The sequence below is a fragment of the Sipha flava genome, unplaced genomic scaffold (assembly GCF_003268045.1).
Source record: "Sipha flava isolate LNK unplaced genomic scaffold, YSA_version1 40_pilon_pilon, whole genome shotgun sequence".
Taxonomy (NCBI): Eukaryota; Metazoa; Arthropoda; class Insecta; order Hemiptera; family Aphididae; genus Sipha; species Sipha flava.
In genome coordinates this window covers 156504-183455 of record NW_020273126.1, presented here as the reverse complement: position 1 = coordinate 183455, position 26952 = coordinate 156504, and the positions used below count along the sequence as shown (strand labels likewise).

The window sequence follows — 26952 nt, the reverse complement described above, 5'->3', positions numbered from 1 at the left end:
AAATACTTATTTTATGCCAGGAAAATAATAAAAAAACATTTTGTATTATTTTAAAAATTTAAATATATTTTCTATCGGTTATTTATTGCTATTTTATTCATAAAGAAGCAATGTATTATTTATTAATATGTAAAACACGTTGGTATATGAAATAATACGTTTAATTTTATGTTCATTATTACTATTATTTTAAAAATGAAATCATAAATATATACAGGTAATAACTAATTAGATGTGATAGACGTAGATGATAGTACGAGTATATTGTATACCCTATAGTCAGTATAATTTGACTATATGCCTACGACATATCCAATGTTTATTTCAAATTTGATGATTATTTTTAAATTTAACCCGGCCGGGAATTGCTGCAGGCAAGAACTTATATTTATTTTTATAATTTTACGTTTTATTGATAAATAATTGTTATAATTAATATTATCTACTTTGTTACTGTTAAAGATAGTTTACCACGAAACAGGTTATGTTTTATTATTTACACCATGTATTGTTTTAAACATGTATGTAATTGTCAGAGTCGTTCTCAGGATTTTTTTTTTTGGGGGGGGTATATGAAAATGTATTAAAAGTTGAACCATGGGGGGGTCAAGTTCCCACACACTCTTTTTTATATAAAAATTACATACCTACATTAAATGAAAATTAAAAAATATTATATTGTTAATTAATACATTAAATTTACAAAATAATATCGAATTTTCTTAATTTTTAAGCCATCATATCAAGAACTTCTTTGGCATCAATTGGGATTTTTCTATGGACAGCCAACAATGTTTAGCCGTTAAGACGATTCTAAGAATGACATAAAATTATGAAAAGTATGAAGTTAGAATATTATTTTTTTAATTTTTGAAAAAGAATTTAGTATATTTGAATTACTTCTTTCATTTTGGACAAAAATAAAAATACAAGTCAGTCGTCAGTCATAACTCGTCAATACACTAAATAAATCGCTAAAAACAATTGATAAACCCAAATATATTATCGCTTGTATAATAGATGGTATCCTGAGACTAATTTATTGTTTACATTTTACATCAATATAATATTATATTACAGATATTAATCAGTAACCGTGGTCTATAATCTGTTATTTGTATACCAATTGCATATTCACATGGAAAATGATATAGAGTAAAAAAAAATATTTATTTGATTTTCCTTAAAATATTAAATATCACTTGTCAGTTAATCATGAAAATCCATCTTACCTAAAAAAAAAAAAAAGGACACGGGGGAATCGATCCCCCTTATCCCCTTACCCCCGTGAAAATACCTATGGTACTTGTACAATTATTTTACTCCTGCCGTTTTTATTCCTTTAGGCAAATGTTCGAACACAAAAATCGACTGGAACTGGAACAATCCGGTTTAATGTGCACCCGAAACTAAAGTCTGTATTTACGAACACATCGTCGCAAGCATTCCACGCGCGTGACCTGAGCTCCACCGGTCGTGAACGTGTATACTCGTAGTGTCCGAGTGTGTGCGCGAGCGTTTTATCGTTGTTCAGATACGTCTCGTAGAGTTCGAACACGTACTCACCGCGCTCCTGGGTGCCTTTGCGCGAGTATCCGCGGATAAATAATAAATACGATGCGGGACCATGCACGCACACGATCGCAGGCAAATATACCCGCACTGGTACGCGGACCAGTCGATTTCCGCGGGGCTCATGCAAAATGTACGCGCGCGCATTTCTCCGCCGTCGACCAATTGACCGTTTCGATGCAACGCGTTAAATATTTAATGGATAACCGTGAGCAAGGGTCGCGTCAACCTTTTTCGGTAGCCCGTAATATTACTATTTTACGGCTTCTTTCGCCACGACTAGGGACGAAAAAAAATTTTAATTTTCAATCCAATCGGTCGTGTCGATAAGAAATTATTTAAAAATACTCACATCAAATCAGCTATTTACCGCTACGTTTATCCTATTTTCATTGTTAACATCACAAAAATGATATGCACATGTCATAGGTTCGCCGTCAGGGAGTAACCGAATTGGTTCCCGTTTGTATACAGGTAAAATAGAGACAATTTTAATTTTTAACACATTTGCTTACACTATTAAAAATTAAAATCCAGCGGGCCAGTAAACATAGAGAGAAAAAAAAAATTTAAAAGCTATAGGTATAACCTATGTATGACATATAGACACAATTATTATATCAATAAGATAGAGTATAGAAATACGAGTATAATAAACTATATATTACTAGAGACTAGCAAATTACTAGCAAATAGGAAAGAAATAATAAATACTTGGAAAATTGTATGACTGAGTATATTAATGAGAAGATTACGAGAATTGAATATTTAAAGAAAGTTAACTTCAAATTTGTGAATCAGTAGTTTTAAATTGTATTTATTTTATTTTATCATTTGTATTTCGTACACCTAAGTGATGACTAGTTAACTTCCAAATCAACGATTTAAAATTCTAAAAAATTTTCTTTTTTTTTTAACACACATTATTAAAAAAGCCTACTTTAAATTTTATAGACTAAAGCCTGTAAAATTGAAAAGGAAAATGTGCGTAATTAAACTGGAACCAATTCGGCACGTGAAGTTAGAGCTCGGGAACCAGTGCGGTACCAGCCCGCCATCTCTACACTATGCACTATCCACTAGCGTATTTATACGGAACACGGGGGAGGGGCATGTTTTCGCCTAAATACCGAACATGCGTCTTTATAGAAATAGTATTATAGTATTAACCAAACTCGAAAACTGTAAATTTGTAGTACATGTAAAAATTACAATATTTTTTTTTTTTATGTTATTAATTGCAACCATTGATTTGCTTTTAGATGATAAACTATTTTCTGATTGATAATATTCTTGAACTTCAACAATATTTTTTAGAATACTTTATTGAGTATTTCTACAAAGGTACATCATGAATTCATATAACATCCTTGTAATCTAACGTGTCAAAACCATTCTTTGTAATTTCAGAACGTATAATTTTAATTGGACGATCAGTCATGTCTTTGGCTCTTTTTTTACATACACTTCGAATAAGTTAATGATTTAACTTATTTTCATCCATATTATGGTTATGAATTAAATTGCAACTCACAGTTGAATATCTATTTTTAATTATTCTTGCTAAACAGGATTTAATTGTAATTACAACGCGTTACGTTACATTACTAGATTTACTTTCGTAGAGTTTTTAAATTTAAAATTATCGACAGTAAGTAAATCTTTAGAATTGTTACCTTCATTTTTTACAACTATAGTTTTATTTTCGGTCATTTTTTAAATGATTCTATTAAAATATAAGCAAGTAATCACGTACAATTACAACTGACTAATTATAATGTTTGACTAGTAGTAATACCTTATCGAAGTAATAAAAATTAGCTACAAGAAACAAAGTTAAGTATGAGCATATAATTATACCAGATATCACAGATAAAGAAATTATATTTGTTTATTAAATAGAGCTTTAAAAATGAAAATAGTTCATTTTGGTCAACTATTTTGATTTTTGGACCGCTACACGTTGTTGCCAAATTGATTGATCAATTTATTTAAATAATTAGTAGTTATAATATATTTTATTCTGTCTGTTTGAAAGAAAAAGTCTGAAAAAGCGGGGCTTTAAATTTTATTAAGCGCAATCAAGATTTTTCTAGATGCAAATATGGTATTTAGGCGTAAACAGTCCATCTCACAAATATGCATGTGTATGCATTGCAATTATTATTTACATTTATTTATTTAATAAGCATTCCATGATGACATTGAAACATTTTTCCACCAACCATTAATTTCTATTCTATTTTTAGGTTGAGGTATTAAATTAAAAATGTAATTATAATAATAAACTTTAGAATTCCTATTACCAGTTACCACTCACTATTTATGCTAAACTATTATATTAAAATCAACTGCAGCATTTTTCAAATAGTAATTAAAATAATTTATAGTAAATTATTATATTATTAAAAATTGTAAATGTATTTATTCATAATAATAAAACACGAAAAATTCAAGGGGCTTTGCGGGCCATTTGAAAAAATATCTGCATTGAAAACAATCAACTCCCTTTCAATAACTCCTGCCAACTCCACCGGTGGGTTGTATTATGTGAATCTAACATGATTTATCTCACATGAAAATCTTAACAACTTTATCAAATTTCATGCGTATAATAACAAAAACGTGTTACGGCAATAATTTTATTTTGCATTTAAATTGTTAAAGAGACGGCAACATTCGACTTAAAAAATAATTAATCCTCCAGTAAAACAGTATACATATAAAAATAATTTTTTCGCAAAACCATTATCAATCGCGGCATACAATCATCAATTCTTGGTAGGACTAGAATTATTCATGTTTCCATGAAAGTGAATATTTAAAATACAAATTACCATTGGAATTCGATAATTTACTGTGATTCTGGCTTAAACTTTTGTACGAACAAATTTAAATATGTTTTCTATGATCAAAATGCAGTAATGTTACCTTATTTTTTAAATTGCAAGACATGTAACGTAAAATAAAATGACCTGTGTTTATATATATATTATATTTATATTTATATAAGAACAATTAATACCTCACAAACCTGTAAAATGTTATTTTATTAACACAAATTTATCTTAAATCGTAAATAATGTTAGTAAAATGTTTAGCATTTAAATTTTTGTTTGAAAAAATAAAATAAAAACTTTTTTTTTTTATGCTGATAAAAAAATTTTAAGCAGGAACTTTTAAACAGAATAGAAATTAAAATTCTCTCTTTTAAATATCATTCATAATATTAAAATGCATTTTATAATTTCATATAAATATGTTAATGCTTAGCTAATTTGATATTAAATTAGCGAGTATTTATAATTATATTTAACCACTTCATGTTAATTTATTACTATGTTTTATTTCGAATATTTCTGTTTTCGTCATTGTGTAAAATGCAATTATTTCATAACTATATATATAACTGACTGGTTTATATCAACATCAGTCGTATTATTGTATTCTAGAACAAAAAATATAATACAATTATATTAGATACAACAAATTAGGTATCTTAATCATTAAAATAAATACTACTTTATTAGTTAGGGAAAAACTTAATTCTTAACGCTACTGATTAATCAAGAATATTCATTAATGTTAAACACATTAACATTTTCAAAAATATTAGTTAATTTAATTATAATTATTATTTTACAATAATGATAGTGACATTTTAAAATAAAATAATAGTGCTACATAAGTCAAATGTTGTCTTGCTTGTAGGTGATTAAAATCCCTGACTCCTCCAATAGAAATGCCAATATACCTGGAAAAACAATGACAAAAACAATGGTAGACATAAAATATGACCAATATGAGTCAATTCAATTAGCAATTCTTCTAAAGAAAAAAAAATCATAATTTGAAGTAAAAGAACGTAATACTTCTCATGCAGCATTCAAAAAACCATTTTAGGAAAGGTCAGTGGTATTTGACATATAACTTTATATTTTCATAATGATTATTAAAGTCTTTTACAATAATTACTCAGTATTAATTTTCAATAAGCAGAATTTGGGACTCGTAAAGTTTGCGTATTTATTTCAGATGTACTATAACATAATGGAATAATATATAAACACGTTTCAGAGCATGGATAAATGAAATATGAAATTTAATTTTGAATATTTTTGCATATTTTAATAGTAGAGCATATTTGACTATTTCAGATCAAATTTTGAGTAATATATTTTTTATGCACTTTGGTAATTAATGTAAATATTGGTTCAAATGATAGATTAGAAAATATAATAACATATTGAAATTTCGGACTTTAAAAAAGTGTACTTATTTGAACCCAAAATTAACAACTCTTAATTAATTCTAATTTAAAATATTTTTAAAAATGAGATCATGTAATAAACAAATTTTCAATTAGAGGTTTATTTTACTCAAAATGCAAGAAATTAATGTGCATGTTATATAATATTTTATAAGAATATATTTAAAAGTGTTAAGTGCTTTATAACCTTTAGGTTTAGATAATCACCAGTCATTAAGTATGGATGAATAAAAAATAACGTTCATAGTTCGATTTGATGTTTAATATAATAACATGTATTACACTACCGTGTGCAAAATTCAATAGTATTCGTCAGTGAAATATTCATACCTACTCGTATATTTATACATACACGAGTATATATATATAATAATACATAAATTTCTTCGACCCCTTTTCGGCTAAAGTAACGCACGAAGCTAAACGTCGGATAAACTTTTGCCCACGTGCCGTCGTGTCGTCATGAAAGAAAATCAATTTCTCCAAATGTTTCAAGCCGTTTCGACATTGTTGTACTTATACACGTCGTATATTATATACGCGTATGTATATGTATTTATTTATGTACGCAAAGATACGTATATTATTATACACATTACTACCATACTGATGCGTGTGTGTGTGTGTGTGACAAACTGTCGACCGAACGCGAGCGACGCAAAATCATACATATCATCGTCACGCCGTTTTGTATTAAATATTTTCAGCTTGTAAAAAAGTTTTTTATGAAAGATTGCCGCTCTAAATTAAATTACAGAAGTAAAAAATTACTTTATACGGTTTCAGATATTCTGAACTTGCAAGCTACTGAGGGAAGAGAAGTGCAGTATATAACACGATCACATATAATTTGCTTTCTTTTTTTAAAAAACGACGAAAGAGTTAGAAACATTCTATATTACACCTATGCATTAGTACCCCGTTCACAGGTAATATCACACAGATTGATTGTTTGTATTAAATTTTCCTCCGATTCTTTCCTAACAGATGTCCTGTGTAAGTAAAAAATACTGATGTAATCGTATACTAGAACTAATATTTTAAGAATGTTTAATTGAGCGAATCTTTTTCTGTTTTGGATTATTTTTTGAATTCATTAACAATTGTCGCTTTCGAATTAAAAAGCATTGTTTTCTACTATTTTATTTTCCTTCTAATTTATGAAAGTCAATCAGTGTTCAGTCTGTATACAGGAATCGCAGTGTATTTTTGAAAATTTAAGGAACAAATACGGTTAACGTTAATCAACCAAGGAAATTTAGATGACTCGAAATCATGACAATATTAATTATTTTTAAACTGTTATTTTCTATTATGTTAAATATTTAGCAAATAGGTCGTATACAAATATTATATCATATGCTTGCCTTCTGTCAGGATTTGTTATTGGAAATCTGTAATTATCTTCTTTTGAAATACATACCACTACAGATAAACAATTAATATCACTTCATGCAGAAGTTATTGGCTCTGTTTGCGGTGATTTAAATGTTCTTAGACAAACTTGATTGAATAATCAGGTCGGTAAAGTAACATGTGTACTTTTTTCTATCGCTACTTACATCAAAGATTCTTTAATTTTAAGTATTGTCAAAATAATAAACACGACATTGCCGCAATATTACATGGACAAATTTTTAAGTACTGTTGTCAAGTTAGGATTTTCTTACCGAGCTTCGAGGGAAATCGAGTTATTATTTTAAAATGTATGTTTCTATATCTTCATAAAACTATTTATTACTGCGTTATCCATATAGTAAGTTGCAATAAAAACTTTTTTTTTATTCATGGTAAAAACTAAACATTCTTCATTTTAATCATGATCTAAAAAGAAAACTATGGATACATCAAATTTATACATTTAGTAATATAAGTATAAATGAGATGAATAATAGATAAAAAAAAATTAAATATCAATCTTTGAACCTACCAGTTTTTCTCAATAACGTTTTTACTATGTATTTTATTATTATTGGAAATTTTGTAAACTCTGAAGTTTTAAAGTTATATACAACATATGTGCAAACTATCATAAGTTAATTGAAAATAGTACTTAATATTTAAAAATATTGTCAAATTGTAATTTTGAAATTGTACATCATAAATAAAAGTACCTATCGAACCAAAATTAGTATTATAATAACGCTACGAGTCATGTTTCTTTTTATCCATTAACTTCTATGTTAATATAAATGTACCATAGTCTTAAAATAGAACCACTTATCGATTTTTTTTACCACCAATTACGCCAAGTTCAAAGATTTCTTACTTAAGACTAAAATAAAACCAAAGTACTTTTGTGCTTTAGACCATAAGTTAGTAAATTATACTTAATACTTTATGTGAAAATACTAAATAAAGAATAATAATAATAAAAAGTTAATAAACATAAAATATTTTATAGAAAAATAATATTTTTTTAAATAATATCAATTATTCGCTCTAAGAAGTTGTTGACTTTTTTTGTTAACATTCGTTAAATGTACAAAAAAAGCTTCTTTGCAAAATAAAATATAGAATATCAATTTTAGTAAAACCAATAACAAAAATACGAGTATATAGACTCATCATAAGTAATAAACAAAATGAATTTGCGGCACGTCTATATTTTATTAATATTATAAAGAAGACAAATGTATTTATATTATTTCACGTTCTCCACTTTGTTTTTAGTAGAGGTACGATGGTTTTTATTATTATTGAAACTTGGGTTCGGCAATTATAATAATCGTATAATACGATAAATTAAACACAAAAATTTGGTTTATTTCAAATACTTGAATTAGCGTCTCATTTATTTTAAATTATTTTTGTCACATTTATCAAACATGGATTTTGACAAATGGCACCGCATCGGTGTCAGTTGTTGGTAGACTGGTTTCTCAAAAATTATCCAACCTGGAATGACCAGCCCGTAGTTTAATCATATCAAATGCGACCAATCGCTATCGATCGCGAAGACCAAACAATTGAAATTATTTTTCTTTTGCAGGATAAATGACACCATACAATAATATAGTTTACACACCACTTTTCTTCCTTGCTCTTACTTGCACAATATGTATTTAATTATAATACTGCAATTTGGTATTTTGTTTGAATCACACAAATTACGATTCCATGACCACACCATAATAAATACAGACATCGAACGCGTAAACTGAATATAATTCTGGTACAGCATATGATATTTGTCTATTGTCATCGAAACAATAGAAACGATTTATATATTTTGCCAACCATTCGGTATTATCACAATTATTTATTTAATTATCACATTATTTATATGCGTCATCATTTGGTCGCAACGTTGACCGTCCAGTAAAATTTTATACAGGACCACAGTCGACAACAATACTCTATGCCTTGCGCACTCTTCCTTCTGTCATTAACATAAAATTAAAAACAAGTAAAAATTATTCTTTCTTTTTTGGCTTTTATAGTTCTCTAAAAGATTTTATCATCAAAACAATATTACGCCACCTATCCGAGTCATTCACACGGGTCAATTCCAATTTCTTTTAGATCTTTTTTTGACTGAATCGATCCACCTTTTCCTAGGTCTTCCCCAAAGTACTTTTTAATTCTAAAGCCATATCATCTGGGCCTGGAGACTTCTTTTTTAGATTTTAGTTTAAGGCTTAAATTTTTTATGTGTGATTCTGCTTTTTGGTATTCAGTGTGAGGGATTGGGCAGTCTAGTATTTCACAATTTAGATGGTTTACAAAATATTCTTTCCATCTTAGAGCTTTTGCTTCTGGTTGCATTAATATCTGTCCATTGACATCTCTAATTTCACTCCATTTTGGATTAAATTTTTGATGTTGCTCGGTGGTTTTGAAAAAATATCTGACTCTTCTCTGAGTACGATCGATTTCTGCGTTTGCATTATCATGTTAAGATATTTTCTTTTCTCTCTCTGAATTGTTTTCTTGCATTTTCTCCACTTAAATTCGTATAAATCTTTCAGGGTATCATTTTTTATATACTTTTCCCTGTCTTTGCTGCGTTTCTCCACTGCAGCACGACATTCTTCGTTATACCATTTGTCCCTTGCGTAATTACTCTTATCATCTGATAACCTGTTTTGTTGCAATTTCCTATTTAGTATTTATTATATTTTTCCAAATTCTTGGATTTTGTTCATTTTCTATGCGTCGATCACGCGTGTCCTCTTATTATTCCAGCTGTTCAATAAATATAAATACAAATATATATATTTATATATATAAATCATATACGGGATAGCTCCGTAAAATGATAGTACAAATCTTCTGGGTTAATGTTATTAATAAAATATTGTATTCTAATGTAATCGAGTAATTTACCATCGTAATATTATTGAATTATACTCGGGAATATGAATGAGAAATAAACACGCAAAACACTTCGCTTTAAAACAAGTATACATATCTTGAACCTCTGAATATGATATCGGATACTTACTTTCTTGTACGTCAATTTTATAAAATATTATTGTACTAAAATAATCGCACAGACAAAATATATTTTTCTTTGATATTTATTTCGTGAAAAAGTAATTCGTATTATTAATAATACGTTTAGTGTAATATATTTATCACGTATCAATGGATATGACGCACATTTCAATTGTCAACATAATCTTTAAATCAAACGAATAAGCTTGTCAAGTTTTAATCATGCGACCATCTTTTCTAATTCCGTACCAACATAGTGATTTCATGAGTATCAATATAAATAAATAAATTCGTTTTAAATACGTTCCATTCATGGAAAAAATCGAATCTTTTAAAATGTTATAATCTGTACTAACTCGTTGAGAAAGCCTAGCGGAAAATCATTTATAGTAAATCAACAGAGTGTGAAATCATATTTATAATTAATTAAACGAATAACCCATAAACTTATACAGTTAAATAAAGTAAATAATTCTTTTGTTTGCATTTAATATGTATGAAGTATTCTCCCGGTTGAAACGAAATTACTTAATAATTTTAAAAAGTAATTCTGATACGCACTTTAACCTAACTTTCTTACTTGACCCATGTTTAGTTATTAAATTAAAAAGCAATCAATATGGTGAATTTAAACTCAAATCTATATAATTAGAATAGTTTAAGCGGAACAAAATCGTTTATAATAGTCAAAATTAATTTGAATTCACGTATATATATATCAACTTTGACTCATTTATTATTTTATTCGCAATACATTTTGTTTGTGCTTATTGTGTTTTTGTGCGTATGCTTTTGGTTATAATATTTTTAACAAAATATTTTAACTATAGATATTTCATTATATTTATTATTATTATGTGTGTTTGTGTGTTAGTGTATGCACGTGTAAAGGTGCAATTTTTCAATTTTTGAAAATTCTTATGATTCAATTATTCAAAAAGTGAAAATAGTTTAATATAAACTCCCTTTTTAGATTAAAAAAATAATATATTTATTTTACGGATATTTAATTTTTTTTTTTTACAGCAGAGTTGATAAAAAACAGCTTTAATCGTTTAAAACATGTTTATTCCAATTATTTTTTTAACCATTTTAAACATATTTAAAACACATTTTAATCGAATTTTAAACGAAATAAAATTATTGGTATAGGTATATTTATAGTATAATATATGAACTTATAAGAGTATAAGTAATAACACTAATAATTAAAAATGAATAACATACAAAGACTAAATAATAAAAATGTAACAACAAAAGTATGTGCTATGTTTGGAATGTAAATAAATTATGAAAATAAAAATAACTATGTTGTGAATTAAAATTAAAAATAAGTATTGACAACTAATGCAGGTGTAAGTACGTTGAGGTTTTTTTTTATAGCAGTGACTACTGTAGACTTGATCTTGACCATTACTTATTAGTTATTAGTCATTAGGTATATTTTAATACTATAAAAATTAATAAAATCATTTATAAACTAATAAATATTATTAAAATACACAACATTAAGTATTATATTCTAGTCTCCATGCAATATAATAATATTGTTTTATTATTATCGTGATTATAAGTGTTGGAATGAAATAAAACTGTATTTCTAGTTTTCCTATTTTTCAAAAGGTCTAATAATCAACTAAAAATTAAAATATTGAAGTATTTCGTTGTTACAAAACATTTTTATATCATGCTACAATGATAATATATTCTGTGATTACTCTATCTACAGTCGTTTAATCGTAAACACTTTAGATCATAAGTTAAACGCCGTTTAATCGATGAACAATATAAAAAATCAATTAATGAATTAACTTTTCAGAAAACTTAATAAAACTTGTAGATGATAGGCCAAAAATTATGTTTTTTTCTATTTAAAACAGCGGTTTTTTTTACATTGTTTAAATCAAATCTTATAAACGATTTAAACAAAACCGCATTTGATTAAATTAAATGATTATAACATGTTTTAAACTACTATTTAAAACAAAATGTTTTAAACATCTCAACTCTGGTTTACAAACTATGAGTTTTCTTGTTACAAAATAAATATTTTGGTTAAAATTCATCGTATAAAACCGATTTTAAAATAACTATCCCTTTAGTTTATTTTGAGAATAAAATATTATTAAAATTCATCAAAGTTATGGAAAAACATTTTGTGTAAACTGAAATGTTGACCACATAAAAGAATAGATGGAATTTTTTTAAAAGATTAATGGGTAGGTACATTAAATTATATGATAATTATTATTAATCATAACGGCTTTAATAACTTTACAATTAGAAATGTGTCGAGAAATTGTTTTTAGTTTGTTTCACAAATACAAAAAAAAATGTATAAGCATGTAAATTTTTTTTTGTTTTGCATGTGTTTTCGACTGTGAACTTGATTTAAATCATAATAAAGAGCATCGTCATTTCACTGTAGTAAAAAATTGTTAAAAACACTTAAAAATGTATTAAATATGTTAAAAATGTGTACACTATAAAGTACGAGTATATTAAACATTATATATATATATATATATATATATTCAACATATCTTAGCGTTTACGTGCCTACCATGTGTACATAATTATACCATTGCATAATATGAATACATTTATAATAAGAGATAGAGCGCAATGACATTATATTAAATGTACGCACAACATCATCGTAGTGTAGCAAACATATATTCACGAAACAAGAATAAAATATTGAAGTAAAGAAATATTCGTAAGTGATACTAGGTTATCCTTACCTAAATACGTGAATACACAAATAACAGTTATACGTTCATATATTAGTTCACGAATACAAGCGAACAATATTACAAATTCATGAAAATAAGCATAAGTAAGCAACGATTCTTAAAAATTGAGCCTTAATTTCACGTAATTATGTGAAAGCGTAACATAAGGAGCACTAGTTTTAACCAAGTACCGTACAAGAATTTTTAAGGGGGATCCAAAAATATAATTATTTTAAAGTAGTTAGCAAATTTAATTATTATTTTATTGTTAAATTAATGTAAATATTGTAATTATAATGTAAGATTGAATAATAATTAAATGTATTATGTTAAACATAAAGGTAAAGAGTATGTACAAGTTTATAAATTGAAAGCTAAGCAATGTTTCGTATTGCTTAAATGTTATATTACTTCCTCAGTTGTTACACAAACTTCCTAGTGAACATTGAGTAGCAGCTAATCCATTTAGTCTTCTTTCTGATGCGGAATTTCTTAAATCAATCTTCGAATCAATTATTCAATTTTGTCAAACATTTTTATTATTTTAAAAAGATACGACACGATTCAAGGGTGGGGGGGGGTCCGGACTTGGGGACACCCCTGGTTGTGCCACTGTCTTAAACTACTCGAATGCAGGAGTATGGAAACAATATTCACCCATTCACTTGACGTTCGTTAAGCCACATTCCAAAGCGTTCTCAGAAAAATGAAAATTCGTTTGTTGAGGATGGTGAATTTTTTTTTAGAAATTCTGCTTTGATTTTGTTACTCGTTCATAAGGGGTTGCTGACGTGTATGACGAGCTATCGAGTGGATGAAAGAACTTCAGCTGCCACTGCAACCGTAACCGGAATAAGTGTTTATTAACATATTTTCGAATTATTTACCATCGTCGGACATCGCGATGGTGGCTGTTAATGTAAGGCGATGGTTAGGTCGTTAAAACGAAACTCCATTAATGCATGGTGGTGCAGGCTACAGTTCTTAGGCGGGCAGCGTTCGATCTGCGGATAACGTACACTCAGGATCGTAGGAGAGAAAGATAGCCCATATATACACATATACATAGAAACACTGGAACATCATTATTGATATTTATTCGAGGTTATAATACGCGTCCTTTCTCTGAACGAATCATTTGTCATTATACACCCCGTTTATTTTTACTTAGCCACCGTATATTTCTTTTTTTTTCTTTGTTATTTTCTCTTTCTCCCTACACTTTCGCTCTCATCATCACCCTCGTATTCCTCTGGGCCAGTCGACTAGAAGAACTGACAACGGTTTCATTCGGGCAATCCCTCTCTCACACATACGCAATCGCACACATAACGTGTTATTATTTCGTCGTTACGCGTGACGTGCGTGTGTTCGGGCTCGATGTCCACCAATATGGTCTCGACCCTTCCCGAACACTGCTCCACCATAACCTCATCCTTATTCGGGGTGTGATATTCTGAAATTACAAGGAGTTGTTTCTTTTTTTTTGTCCTTTTCAGTTTTTTTTTTTTTTACGAATCATTTTATTTACGGTCAAACCTGTCTTATTTTCAAATTGTCACCAAACACAGCAATGTACTTAAAACGTCTCAGCCAAAAATGATTGAGATCCTAACAACCATAAATGTTAATAATTTCACTCCAATTCAAACATTTTACGTAAATATTTATAATAGCAAACATTTTCAAGTAAAATACGTGATGTTATTTTTTGAACATGCGAAATGAAAGGCATAATCGATAAACATATTGGTATGGTACCACTATATTTGCTTGGAATTTTTTTTCCATTTACATATTTAAACAACTATAAATTATCACTACATCTGTGTAATTATCTTGTTCAATTTTTTAAGTATTTTAAATATATTTTTTCAAAATATAAGAGTACTTACATCAAAATACTTCAAAGCGAATTTATCACAATTAAATATACATATTATGAACAATGTTTACATACATATATATGTGTATATATAATATTATATAAACATAAGAATATAACTGTGCCTACATATATAAATGTTTACATTTCACGTTACAACTCGTTACAACTTCACCGATATTAATCAATGGCTTGCACGTATAATAACAAAGAAAAACTACAATATGTATTATAATACCACCACTTAATACCAAACATTCTAAATTAATCCCTTCTCGTACTTATTCTCATGTTTAACGATTTGGTGGTACTCCGTCCAATAATTTAAGAGTTAACTACGTATTCGTTTATACGGATTGTTATAATATTCAATTTTTAAATATACTCGCGCGCTAATATTTTATATTAATAATATTAATATAAAATAATATTATAATAAATTTATCATCGCAGTTGTCGCACCGTGGATGAAGTGTATATGACATTAAATTTAATTCAAATCAATTGAAAAATATGTTTTTTGTCTTTGTCATCATAAACTACAAAATTTTAGTGCGATTGAAAGTACAAAAAAAAAAAAATTTATTCAACGTAAAGAAATATATTATTATTATAACGGAATTGAAAATATTTTATTGCGCAAAACGACCACTTTTCTAACGAAACAACGTGTGTGGATTTATAAATACTGAAATATGTGTACACATATTTAAAAATCCGTTTAATCGAATCAAGTAACTTTGCAAGCGACGTATAACGCAATGTTATAGAGTTCTAATTGTAAATTATTCCGCGAACTCTCAAACCGTACGAATCGTGTGTAAATGATGCAGTATACTTTTAACTAGATAATTAATATTTAATTTATATAAGAAGATGGTAAAGAATCAAATATATGCCCAAATGAGACGGTAAACAAATATTTAGATTCATTCGGATACGTAGAACTCAATCCATCTTAGAGTGAAGTTTGGTTAACAGTTATTTCGATAGGTTTGGCCGATTTCAACGAAATTTCAAAAACATCTTCACATGTGTCAAACGAATCTGTATACAAACATATAAATATGATACTCGATGATTTTAAATCCTTTCAAGTGTCCAGTGTAGAACGTAGAAATATTTTTTACTACCCTTAAAATATTTTTCATTGTACAAATTCAGATTGAGAATATTCAAGAATCTTATATCATGAGGCTTTAAAATATTAATAATTAATAATAACAACTATAATTATTTAAAGATATAATTTAAAATTATAATAAACGAAAACCTTATGTATCTTCTCAATTGAAAACAATTTAAATACATAAATGTTGCAGGTATATAAATGTACCGTTTAGTCTGTTTTACTTGGCAGTAATTAGTTAACATTAAATACTTTATAAACGTAATCACATTTTTCTGTTTATTTCATAAACGTGTTTATAATGCAAATAAGAATTCTGATGGGAATCTGTCGAATAACTTTTAAAAAAGCATTCAATTTATGAATACAAAAAATAAATAAATAAAGCTTGACAAAATGTTGAAACTAGATAAATTAATTTAAAATACTTAAATTATTCAGTTCTAGAAATATAATTTCATATACCTACCAGAATTGTAAATCAAAAAAAATAAAAGAGGAAATTGTTTACGTATTTGGTTGATAAGTGAATATGTGACTGTTTTTATTTGGTAATAACTTATTACTCTCAAAGCTGTTATACGAATTTAATATTACTATGTTTTTTTTAGCAATTACTCAGTAAATTAAAAAATTAAAAAAAAAAAAAAAATTAACCTAACTATCTACGAAATCACATATCCATATACTTTCCATCTGGTCTTCTAAAATAATATATTATCGGCAGTGAATAATAAAACTAAGAGTTTTGTACTCCGTTAATAACTGATATAAAATTCAAAGTTGGAAAGTCCGAAAATTGATTTTAGTCATATAGATGATTCCAAATAATACTATGTTGTAAACGGTACATGTGAGTAGCTTGGAATCTAGATCTACTACCATATTGTAATATGCTTATGCAAAATCGTTCTCTGAACCCGCAACTGATTTAAATTTATGTCGTCCACAATATTATTTGGCAAGCCTTGCCGTGAATGTTGATGTCTCAGCGGACCAGGCACGCGACTATCGTTTGAAACAGCTATTTCCATTGTTCCATATTTTCCGTCCTCTAAGAAATAAACTTATGTTAACCTTTGTCAGAAGCGCTATTTGATGACTATAGATATAATATGCAAGTCTTACACGCAAATCAAATAAAAATGTTGTGTAACGCGATTTCCAGACAAAATGTTCAAAACATTCATTCCCAAAAGGTACTCCACCCCATATACATAATATTTGACCACTATTTTTTTTATTTTCCCCTGTTTTATATTACAGTCAACCTCGACACTATTTTTATTCCTGTTAATCTACAATGTAATACCAATTAGATTAGAAAAATATTTTTTTTTTAATTTACCTTAAACAGTGAATTGACGAATTGTGAACATCGTTGTCCCACAGTTTCATTTATAAATTAAACAAAATCATATTTTATAATGCATAACTAACAATGTGATGGCATTTTTAACCATTTTGGATTCTGTTAACTTTGCTGTTTTTATTTTTATATCCTACTATGTACAAATGGTTTTAATCGAACATTGATTGTAGTATTTTGTGTTTCTGAGAAATTAATATTGATTATCAGGTGTGCAGAAAATATTATCTTGAAGTATTCTACTATTAACTAATAAGTATTGAATACTACAAAAAAAATTAAATTGGTTACGTTAACAATTTATATCAGCACTATATATAAAATTTATATTATAACTACGTTAATAGTTGGGCTACTAAATGAAAATATTAAAATTGAAAAATAGTGAAAATGTCCGGTTACATAAACATTATAACTAATAAGGTTTTCATTATGTGAATGTAATTTTACATATATTAACTGTCAACATGTTTTTTTAATCATAGGTAAACAAAAGAGTTTTTCTCCATTAAAAACAAATTTACAGATACACTTTAAAATTGATTTCAATAAATATGCCTTTGAAGTCTCCTATTCTGTTTGAAATAAATACATAAATACTGATGGTGGAATTTTTTTCACTATTGTTTCATTACTCTGCAATGGATTAAAAAAAAAAATCTATTCACAGGGACATTTGAGAAAACGAGATGCATTCAGGTGTGAATCAAAACGCAAATTTATAGATACATCATAATATGTATGTGTATACACTACAACTTATAATATATTCAAGATAATAGTTATTATTTTTTTTTTTTTACTTTAATTACTCGAAGTCAAATTAAATAACAATAATAATGTGTATGTAGGTACATGTAAATTGTGTAAAATATTCTATTGGGAATATGATTAAATTAATAAATTTAGGTATGAAGCCAGTAGAAAAAATTAAGAAAACAATTCAATCGTATACTTTACATATGAATTTACATAGACTTTTCAACATATATTCAGCAACAGTATTATGATATTTATGTTGACTAGATTTTAATGTTATCGAATCTATTTTGATTTCATCAATTTCTTGGTAAAACGCAGTCTATATGCGTAATTATTTAAATTTTCCAATATCATGTTTTATTAAATTATTTATATTTTTATTTTTAAAATATGCAATATTTAACATATGTTATTTTACGATTTTATACATTTTCATCCACATGTTGCCCTTATAAATCATTTTTTTTTTTTTTTTGTAATAACTAAACAAATATTAGTATAAAATATATTACATAAATACTGTTTTTTTTTTTTTTTTTTGAAGGGGGAAGAGGGGTTCATTATATATACAATAATAGTCAAAATTAATTTGTTTTTGAATAATTAAAGGGCATGTATATATGACTAAATAAATTAGGCAAACAATATATTATAATTTTTCTTTAATTAAAAATAGCCAGTAATTATTTGATAATTTATTGGTAGTTTTTAGTACCAAGGTAACGATTATTCAATTTATTCAATGCTAAGTTATCTCAAACCAAATAATAAATTTATCACAGTTTACAAAAAAAATGAATACATTTAAAACATAAATACATATTATCTCGATTGTTATTATTATAATTATTATTTTCATACATTTTGTTAAAAAATAATAATAATACATTCCTTGTTACACTCAGAATCTAAAAAAGTAAAAACAATCACTTTTATCCGATGATAGAAATTTATGAGGTTTAATTTTTTCATTATCATTATTGTATCTTATACTAAACTTAAGAATAATAAAAAATAGACGTAGACTGCAGACGTAACAATAATTGTTACAATTATTGTATTACTCAAAACATTTACCTATTCTATTTTCCGTATGTATCAATAACTAAAGCCGTATCTAGAAATTTTTTTTGGGAGGAGTCCAAAACATTTATATTATAATTTTATTGAATTTAGATTTTAACTTTTAATATTCGGTTAAAAATAAGACAGAAAAAGATTTAATCTTCTTTTATTAAAATTAATATCATATTTTCATATGATATTATGATTTAAAATTAAAAGCAATCAATCATTAATTGGAGTTAAAGTCATTTTTGACAGAAAATTTATGTTGGTATTAAAAATAAATAAGAATTTTAAACATTCGTAAAATATTGAAGAAATTACTTGTCAATAATACACAATAATTACCACAAACATGAATAACGCTGAAAACTATGAAAAAATCTCGTTATTTAAAATTTAATGTACGTTTAAATATTTGCAATAATCGAAATTATACACATAATTAAAATATACTCATCAAAAAAATGAAAATAAAATGATTCATATTATGTGGGCATTACGACACTCGCCGTTTCTTTTACGTAGGTACATAATAGATTTCAAAGTACAATAAAAAAAAAACATTTATCACGTGTAATTTGTATATAATAAATATAATGTATAATTAATACAGGTTAGGCTATTAATATATTAAAACTTGCTTACTTTTATGACAAGAGAGTCATATTTTTTTAATTTAATTTCTATTTGCGCATTTCAAGCGGACTCGTTGTCGACGACATGCATATTACCCGGGCAACACCCTGTTCGCCCAAAAATGACCTTTCGCTTTTCGCCCACGTCTCTTTTTGCCCAATAATATTACATAGCACTTTTCAACCACATTTTTTTAATACACACTTTGGATAACATTTACTTTAAATTATTTATGTCTAACATAATAATACATTTGTCATATTTAAATTATTTATTTATGTAAATTAGTTTTATTAAGCCATTTAGCATTATCCAGAGAGTACCATGAGGAAGTAGCTTCTATTATTCCAAAAATGTAATGTGTTTTTGTACATGAATATAATTTTTATATAATGTATGTAAGTTGTTATCAAAAATATAAATCAATTTGACGATGAATATTTGTTAGAACGTAAGATATGTGATTATGTTCTCCAGTTGTTGAAAGAAAAAAATAATTTTTGTCTGAGTATATTAGTGCACTACAAGTTCTCGTAACACATCTCCAACGAGTAGAGCCGTATTTTTTACTTGTCGATCCAAAGTTATATTTAAAAGTATTATACAGTGCCATACGACATCCTCGTTTACTTTCTATGATTTTGAATTCCATGATTTTACAATAGTAAGATTTTCAACAATATTTAATACAAAATTACTGTCAAAAAATGCACTCAAACACTTCGACTCAAAGTAAAACGAAACTGCACCGAAGCAGTTGTCTAATTATCAAATGTTATTACGGCTAGTATACTATTATTATCTTATCTTTATAAAGTAATAAGCGAACTACACTGAGATAGATATATCTAGACGGCGGACCATTGTAGAAATTATATACTTATAGTTTCCAAATATTATAAATATAAGATTAAGATATTGTAAATGTATGATGTAGATATAGTGTTTCCCAAAGTGTGTATTATAAAAATATGGTCGAAGAGAGCTATATAATATTCTCTGGCAAAAAGCGAAAGGTCATTTTTAAGCGAAAAGAGTACCGCCATATTACCCGAACCAACCGGACCGAACAAACCGAAAAATATTCAGCAGGAATTTTTTTTTGGATATACTCATAGCTGTATTCACGGCTGGAGCCCGATTGAGTACGATTGATCTTTTCGTAACTCGATTGAGCACGGTTGCAATCAAACAATAGGAACCAAAAAAGAACCCAAAAACCACACGATTGAGCATAAAAATGGGTGCCGCATTGCCGTTTTATACCATAGAATATTATTCGGTGCACCGTATTACTGTGAATTCAAGATTTTTTTATAATTATTATGTAATTCAATTTTAGATTTGTAACGATTATTTCATAATTTAAAATTTTTACCGCTCAGGTTTCCTAAAATAAATAACTCTCTAATAGAAAAACGACAAAACACCTTATTTTTGGCATTTTTTATTTTTTATTTTTTTGTTGGTGTATAGAGCTCGATACGTCAATATTATTATTACAAAATAAAATACATTTGAATATAATTATTTATAAATAAAAATCTTTTATTGCATTTTCATCACATGTTATAATTACATGTTTTTTTTCTAAAAAATAGCACACATACAATTGTTATGATAAAGGTAAAATTTTAAATTTTTTTCCCTAAATACTTATTTCCATTTTTCAATAAGTATTTAAGTAGGTTAGCATTTTTAAATTCAGAGTACTCACGATAAACCTTTAAAGCGGTATTTTTAACGTACGTTAAATTCAAGATGCACGCGACAGTTTTCGAAATATTGCGTCATAATTTTACTGCGCGACACTCGTGTATTGTGCTCTATTAGTTTTAACTTTAACAAAATGCGCAGTAAAATTACAGTGCGGTAAAATACCGCTAGTGTGTTGCCAGCCTATAGTTTTCGATCTGACAACCTTGTATACAATATTTTTTTTTTTACCGAGCTCAAACAGATCGTCAAAAAGGTCGGCCGATAACGATCGTGCTCAGTCGGGTATCACCGGTATTCACTGTCCCCAAATTTTCAATTCGAACTATAATAGTTTAACAAATTATATTGTGTTCTGATAGTTACAAGATACCAGGTATTTTTTTCTACAATAATTTTTCGACAGTTGACGAGTGCGTTGCACAGTGTACATTTGTAAAAATTTGTATGAGAAATATTATATTTTAAATTATACTTAAAAATATGGACAATGTAATGATTCTTGAACGTGTGTGATGTATTATCAACTGCTAAAATACTTATGAATTACAAGTTTACATTATGACTACATATCAAAAAATTAATGTAAAACGGTCGATTACAGATAGAATCATCACACGTTCGACGTATCTACAGACTGCTAAATAATATTAGTAATAATAATAATAATTATAAGTACACAACAAACATTAATGGTGTCACCAAACACCAAATATAAAATGATCTACAATGAGTGATGGATACAATTATTTTAAAAATGTATAACAATTAAATTAAAAAATATTACCATATTAATATAGTATCACCAATTAATTAGCAATAAATTCAAATATGTTTGAAGGTTGAAAGTTAAACCAACCAGAATTTTGGATCGAGTAATCGGTTTAGTAAAAACAGTTTTTGGTTTAGTACTCACACATAAATTTGGTATATTTTTTTTTTTCTGAATGGTCGATTCGGCCGTTTCGGGTTAAGTGTATGCGTAGATTTATAAATACACATTTACGGTTCGAATGTCGAATTTGTAGCATATACACTAGTACGTGATATGATTAGATTTCAATTAGCCTGTGGTGTATTGAGGTCACCACACCAATTTCGTCGATTGAGCCATGGTTCAAGTGGATGGATTTCCAGTGTAATGAATTGTTTGGTGCGTTCTGCGATCAGTGCGCATTGGGGCAATGCGGGGGATTTCGTATAATGTTTCAGTTGCGTTTATCACTAATGAAAATCAATAAGGTTTAAAAATCGAAACGGGGCTGCCTACCCACGAACACGCGTTTACACTACAAAATTCCAACCGTCCCATTTCTTTATACCTGCCTTCTCACTTTCTCTACATCATCGTTTCTCAACCTTTTTAGTGTCGCGACCCCCAAAATAGGTATAAAATATAGTCAATCACTTCGCGACCCCCCCTCCATCTAGGTTAGGTAAAAATTTAAACAGTAAAAATATCCTATCATTAACCAAACGAAATATAACATTTTAAATACCAATTTATAAATACCATATCTAGTAACTTTAGCTTATCAAGTTTGAAAGTTATGTATTGGTCGTTGGGAATTTCCATTAGTGGAGTAGTGCCCGTTTTATTGATGAGATATCTACATTTAATCGACTGCTTATTATTGTTATTTTTAATATTATTTTTGTGTGTTATGAAACGATTACAGTCGCGCGTCGTTCGTGTTATAAAACTCATGTGATATTGCGTTTATTAAGTTGGTTTTTAGTGAGTCTTTTTAGTTTTGTGTAATTTGAATTAATGATTATGGATAAATATATAACAAAACGTAATGCTCCGTCTACTTCTGATGAACCAGCGAAAAAAAAATTCAGGCCATATAACAATGAGTATTTGAAATATGGGTTTATTTCACTTGATAATAGCCCGCAATGTGTTGTTTGCTTTCAAGTTCTATCTCAAGAAAGTATGAAACCTTCAAAATTAATTCGACAACTGGAAACAAATCACCCACTGTTAGTAAAAAAACCAATTGATTTTTTTGAGCGTAAATCCCTTTTTTTAAAAAATCAACAAACGTGTATTCTTAAATCAAGTCAGAATAACACCGCAATACTTGAAGTATCATATTTAGTAGCACTTAGAGTAGCTAGGGAATCAAAGCCGCACACGATTGCTGAGAACTTCATTCTACCCGCTGCTATTGATATGGTCAATATTATGATAGGTGCAAAAGAAGCAAACAAATTAAAAACTATTCCACTTTCAAATGATACAATATCAAGACGAATTAATGAAATGTCAACTGATGTGCTCAATCAAATAGTACAAAATCTAAAATCAAGTGAGTATTTTTCTATTCAGTTTGACGAATCAACAGACGTAACAAACTTGGCACAATTTTTATGTTTTGTTCGCTACGAATGTGACGGGACAATTAAAGAAAATATACTTTTTTGCAAATCAATACCAGGTCATGCTACTGGACAAGGTCTTTTTGAATTATTTATTGAAACAACAAAAAATGAAAATTTGGACTGGAACAAATGTATTTCAGTGTGTTCTGATGGCGCAAGAGCAATAATAGGGAAAAATAGTGGTTTAATAGTAAAATTAAAAGAATTAATGCCACATATTGAATGGACACATTGTTTTCTTCACAGGCATGCACTTGCCGCAAAAAAAATGCTAGATAATTTAAAAAATGTGTTGTTTGAAGCTGTAAAAATAGTAAATTATATTAAAAGTCAACCGCTGCAGTGCAGATTGTTTTCCGCACTATGTGAAGAAATGGGCTCCAAGCGCAAGTCACTGCTTTTCTATATCAAAGTTAGGTGGTTCTCACGAGGAAAAGTGTTAACACGGATTTTTGAGTTGCGAAATAAATAATATAATAATAATAATATTAATAATATTTTTTAAAGATCGAAATAACACATTTTTAACTTTTTTCCAAGATAATGAGACATTACTATTTTTGGCTTATTTGAGTGATATATTTTCACATTTGAATGACTTGAATATAAGCTTACAAGGCCGTGAAAAGAATATTCTAATAATGTCAGATAAAGTTAATGCTTTTATCAAAAAACTTGGAATTTGGATCATTCGTCTCGAAAAACGAAATTTTGATGCATTTGATTTAACATCAAATTACATTGAAAAAAATGTAAACTTAAAAAGTCCTATTCTTGATCATGTTTTTGATACTATGAAAACACATTTAAGAGAATTGAAAATTCAATTACTCGAATATTTCTCGTGTAACGACAATGACTTCTCAAATAGATGGGTTCTTAATCCATTTGATGAAAATATTGTTGCAGTTGCCAAATTACCAGTTGAGACTCACAACCAACTGATAAGAAATTACAGCTACAATTTGGATTTCAAGATTTAAATAAGGTTTGGATTGCCCGGAAAAATGAATATGGAAGTTTGGTAATAGAGACATTGAAAATTTTGATTCCGTTCGCTACTTCTTATTTATGCGAAAAAGGATTCTCATCCATGGTGGCAATAAAAACAAAGTACAGAAATCGTTTGTTATCACTAGAAAATAACTTACTTTTGTGTTTCAGATGTTGAACCACAAATTAAGCAACTTTTAAATGTAAAACAAATTCAAAGATCACACTAATTATTTATTTAAAATTATTTAAAAAATCTTAAATATTTAAATAAAAAGGTGCATTTTGTAAATCAGCATTTTATTATTTTTGACCTACGCGACCCCGAGTCAAGGTGTTCGCGACCCCTCTGGGGGTCGCGACCCCCTGATTGAGAAACGCTGCTCTACATGATCATTGTCTCGCGTTTTGTTCGTTTTGGTAATACTCAGGCTCGAAGGTAACAAGATAACATAGGTATATGGATGTTCAAGAATGGGAATATGAAGTTATTTTGTTGATTCAGTGGCACTTTATAGCCTAGTAAATAAAATAACTTGTCTGTTACCAACATAATTTTTTTTCAATTTCTTTAAATATACTGCTTATTGTATTAACTCATTAGTATTTATTAGTATTTATTTATCTGCTAAATTAATTAATTTGCCCATCTATGTAATATTACTTTTCGTTGTAAGCGAATATTATTAAGCTCTTAATCCAGTCGTGAGGTGAAGATATCTCATAATTCCGGTGTTCATCAATTGCACCAATTTTGGGACACTACTTGTTTAATATACATTTTTATCGAAAAATTATACTAAAAAGGTATATATCAATTGCGCTGGAAAATTTTCAACCACTTAACTGAAAAGATATATAGGTAAGTACTTTACAAGAAAATTAATAATTTTGGTAAATAATCATTTCTTTACTACGTTCACTTAAAAATACTATTCCATATACTACGTATTTACATTATAAATGTAAGCACGAGCTACGACCATATACGTACAACGCGTGAAATTATACTAAAAAATACTACGAATTTATTTTATAAACACATGATATTTGTTGACATTTTGTTTAATTTTCAAATAATAAAATAATATTACGATAAAAATAATGGTTTTCAAACGTACCTACGAGCACAATAATGTAAACCCATTTATTACCAAATGTACAATACTGCTAATCTATAAGCTCTAAAGTCAGTGTATTATACACATTTATATATATGTAGGAATTGACGCAATTGACATACATTATATTACATTTAAATATCAATCGATGCAGTTGATATATACCTTTTTTGTATAATTTTTCTTTCTTTACCTGCCATTTTTGGCGCAACTAATACATGCGCTCCATAGTTCTATGTGTATGCACTATACTTAAATTTTTTGATTTGGCGCCACTATTTTTTATTAAATTTTCGACCACCATATGTTTCATTCAAACAGTATAAAGTTTTATACATTTTTAACTATAAAAACGTGACTTATTTTCATGATTTTTATTGTTATGGCAACGTTTAATACTAAAACATTCATAACAAATTCTTTTGTGAATTAAACTTAATTTTGATTTACCACACAATAAATTTTTATTGATTTTCTCTGGCTCATTTTAATGTTAGTATTAAATTCTCTAATATTGCAATCTTTATAATTGAAAAACTTATACTACTTAAATGTTCATTATGGTCATGTTGATAAATTATATTACATTTTTTTATATCTTCCCCACAGACCCGTAGCCACGGGAGGGGTAAGAGGGAAATTGTTCTTCTGGACCTAATAGTTGCCCCCTAACAAGTATTAAATGTACATATGTACTATGTAGTAGTATGCACTATATTGTTTTTTTCTAATGTCCACTAAAATTTGGTTTGTTCCACCTGATGATTTTTTTCAACTACGAACCTGCTTTCCCAATTTAGTATTCATATTTATTTAACACAATATATTAACTTTCTTTATTTTTTTTTTATTTAGTCACAATTTATTG

General features: G+C 27.7%; 1 protein-coding gene across 1 annotated transcript; it reads left to right on the top strand.

Moving 5' to 3' along the window:
- The first annotated feature begins 23359 nt into the window (after nt 1-23359).
- On the top strand, nt 23360-24249 carry LOC112688823 (zinc finger MYM-type protein 6-like). Its single transcript, XM_025562210.1, has 2 exons — nt 23360-24160; nt 24217-24249. The coding sequence occupies exons 1-2, from the start codon at nt 23360-23362 to the stop codon at nt 24247-24249; spliced, it is 834 nt and encodes a 277-aa protein (XP_025417995.1).
- Nucleotides 24250-26952: the final 2703 nt, after the last annotated feature.

Coding starts and splice junctions, on each gene's coding strand:
- LOC112688823 (XM_025562210.1), top strand. CDS start 23,360: ATGGATAAATATATAACAAAACGTAATGCTCCGTCTACTTCTGATGAA. Junction 24,161..24,216: donor GGAAAAATAGTGGTTTAATA/GTAAAATTAAAA, acceptor TTTTCTTCACAG/GCATGCACTTGCCGCAAAAA.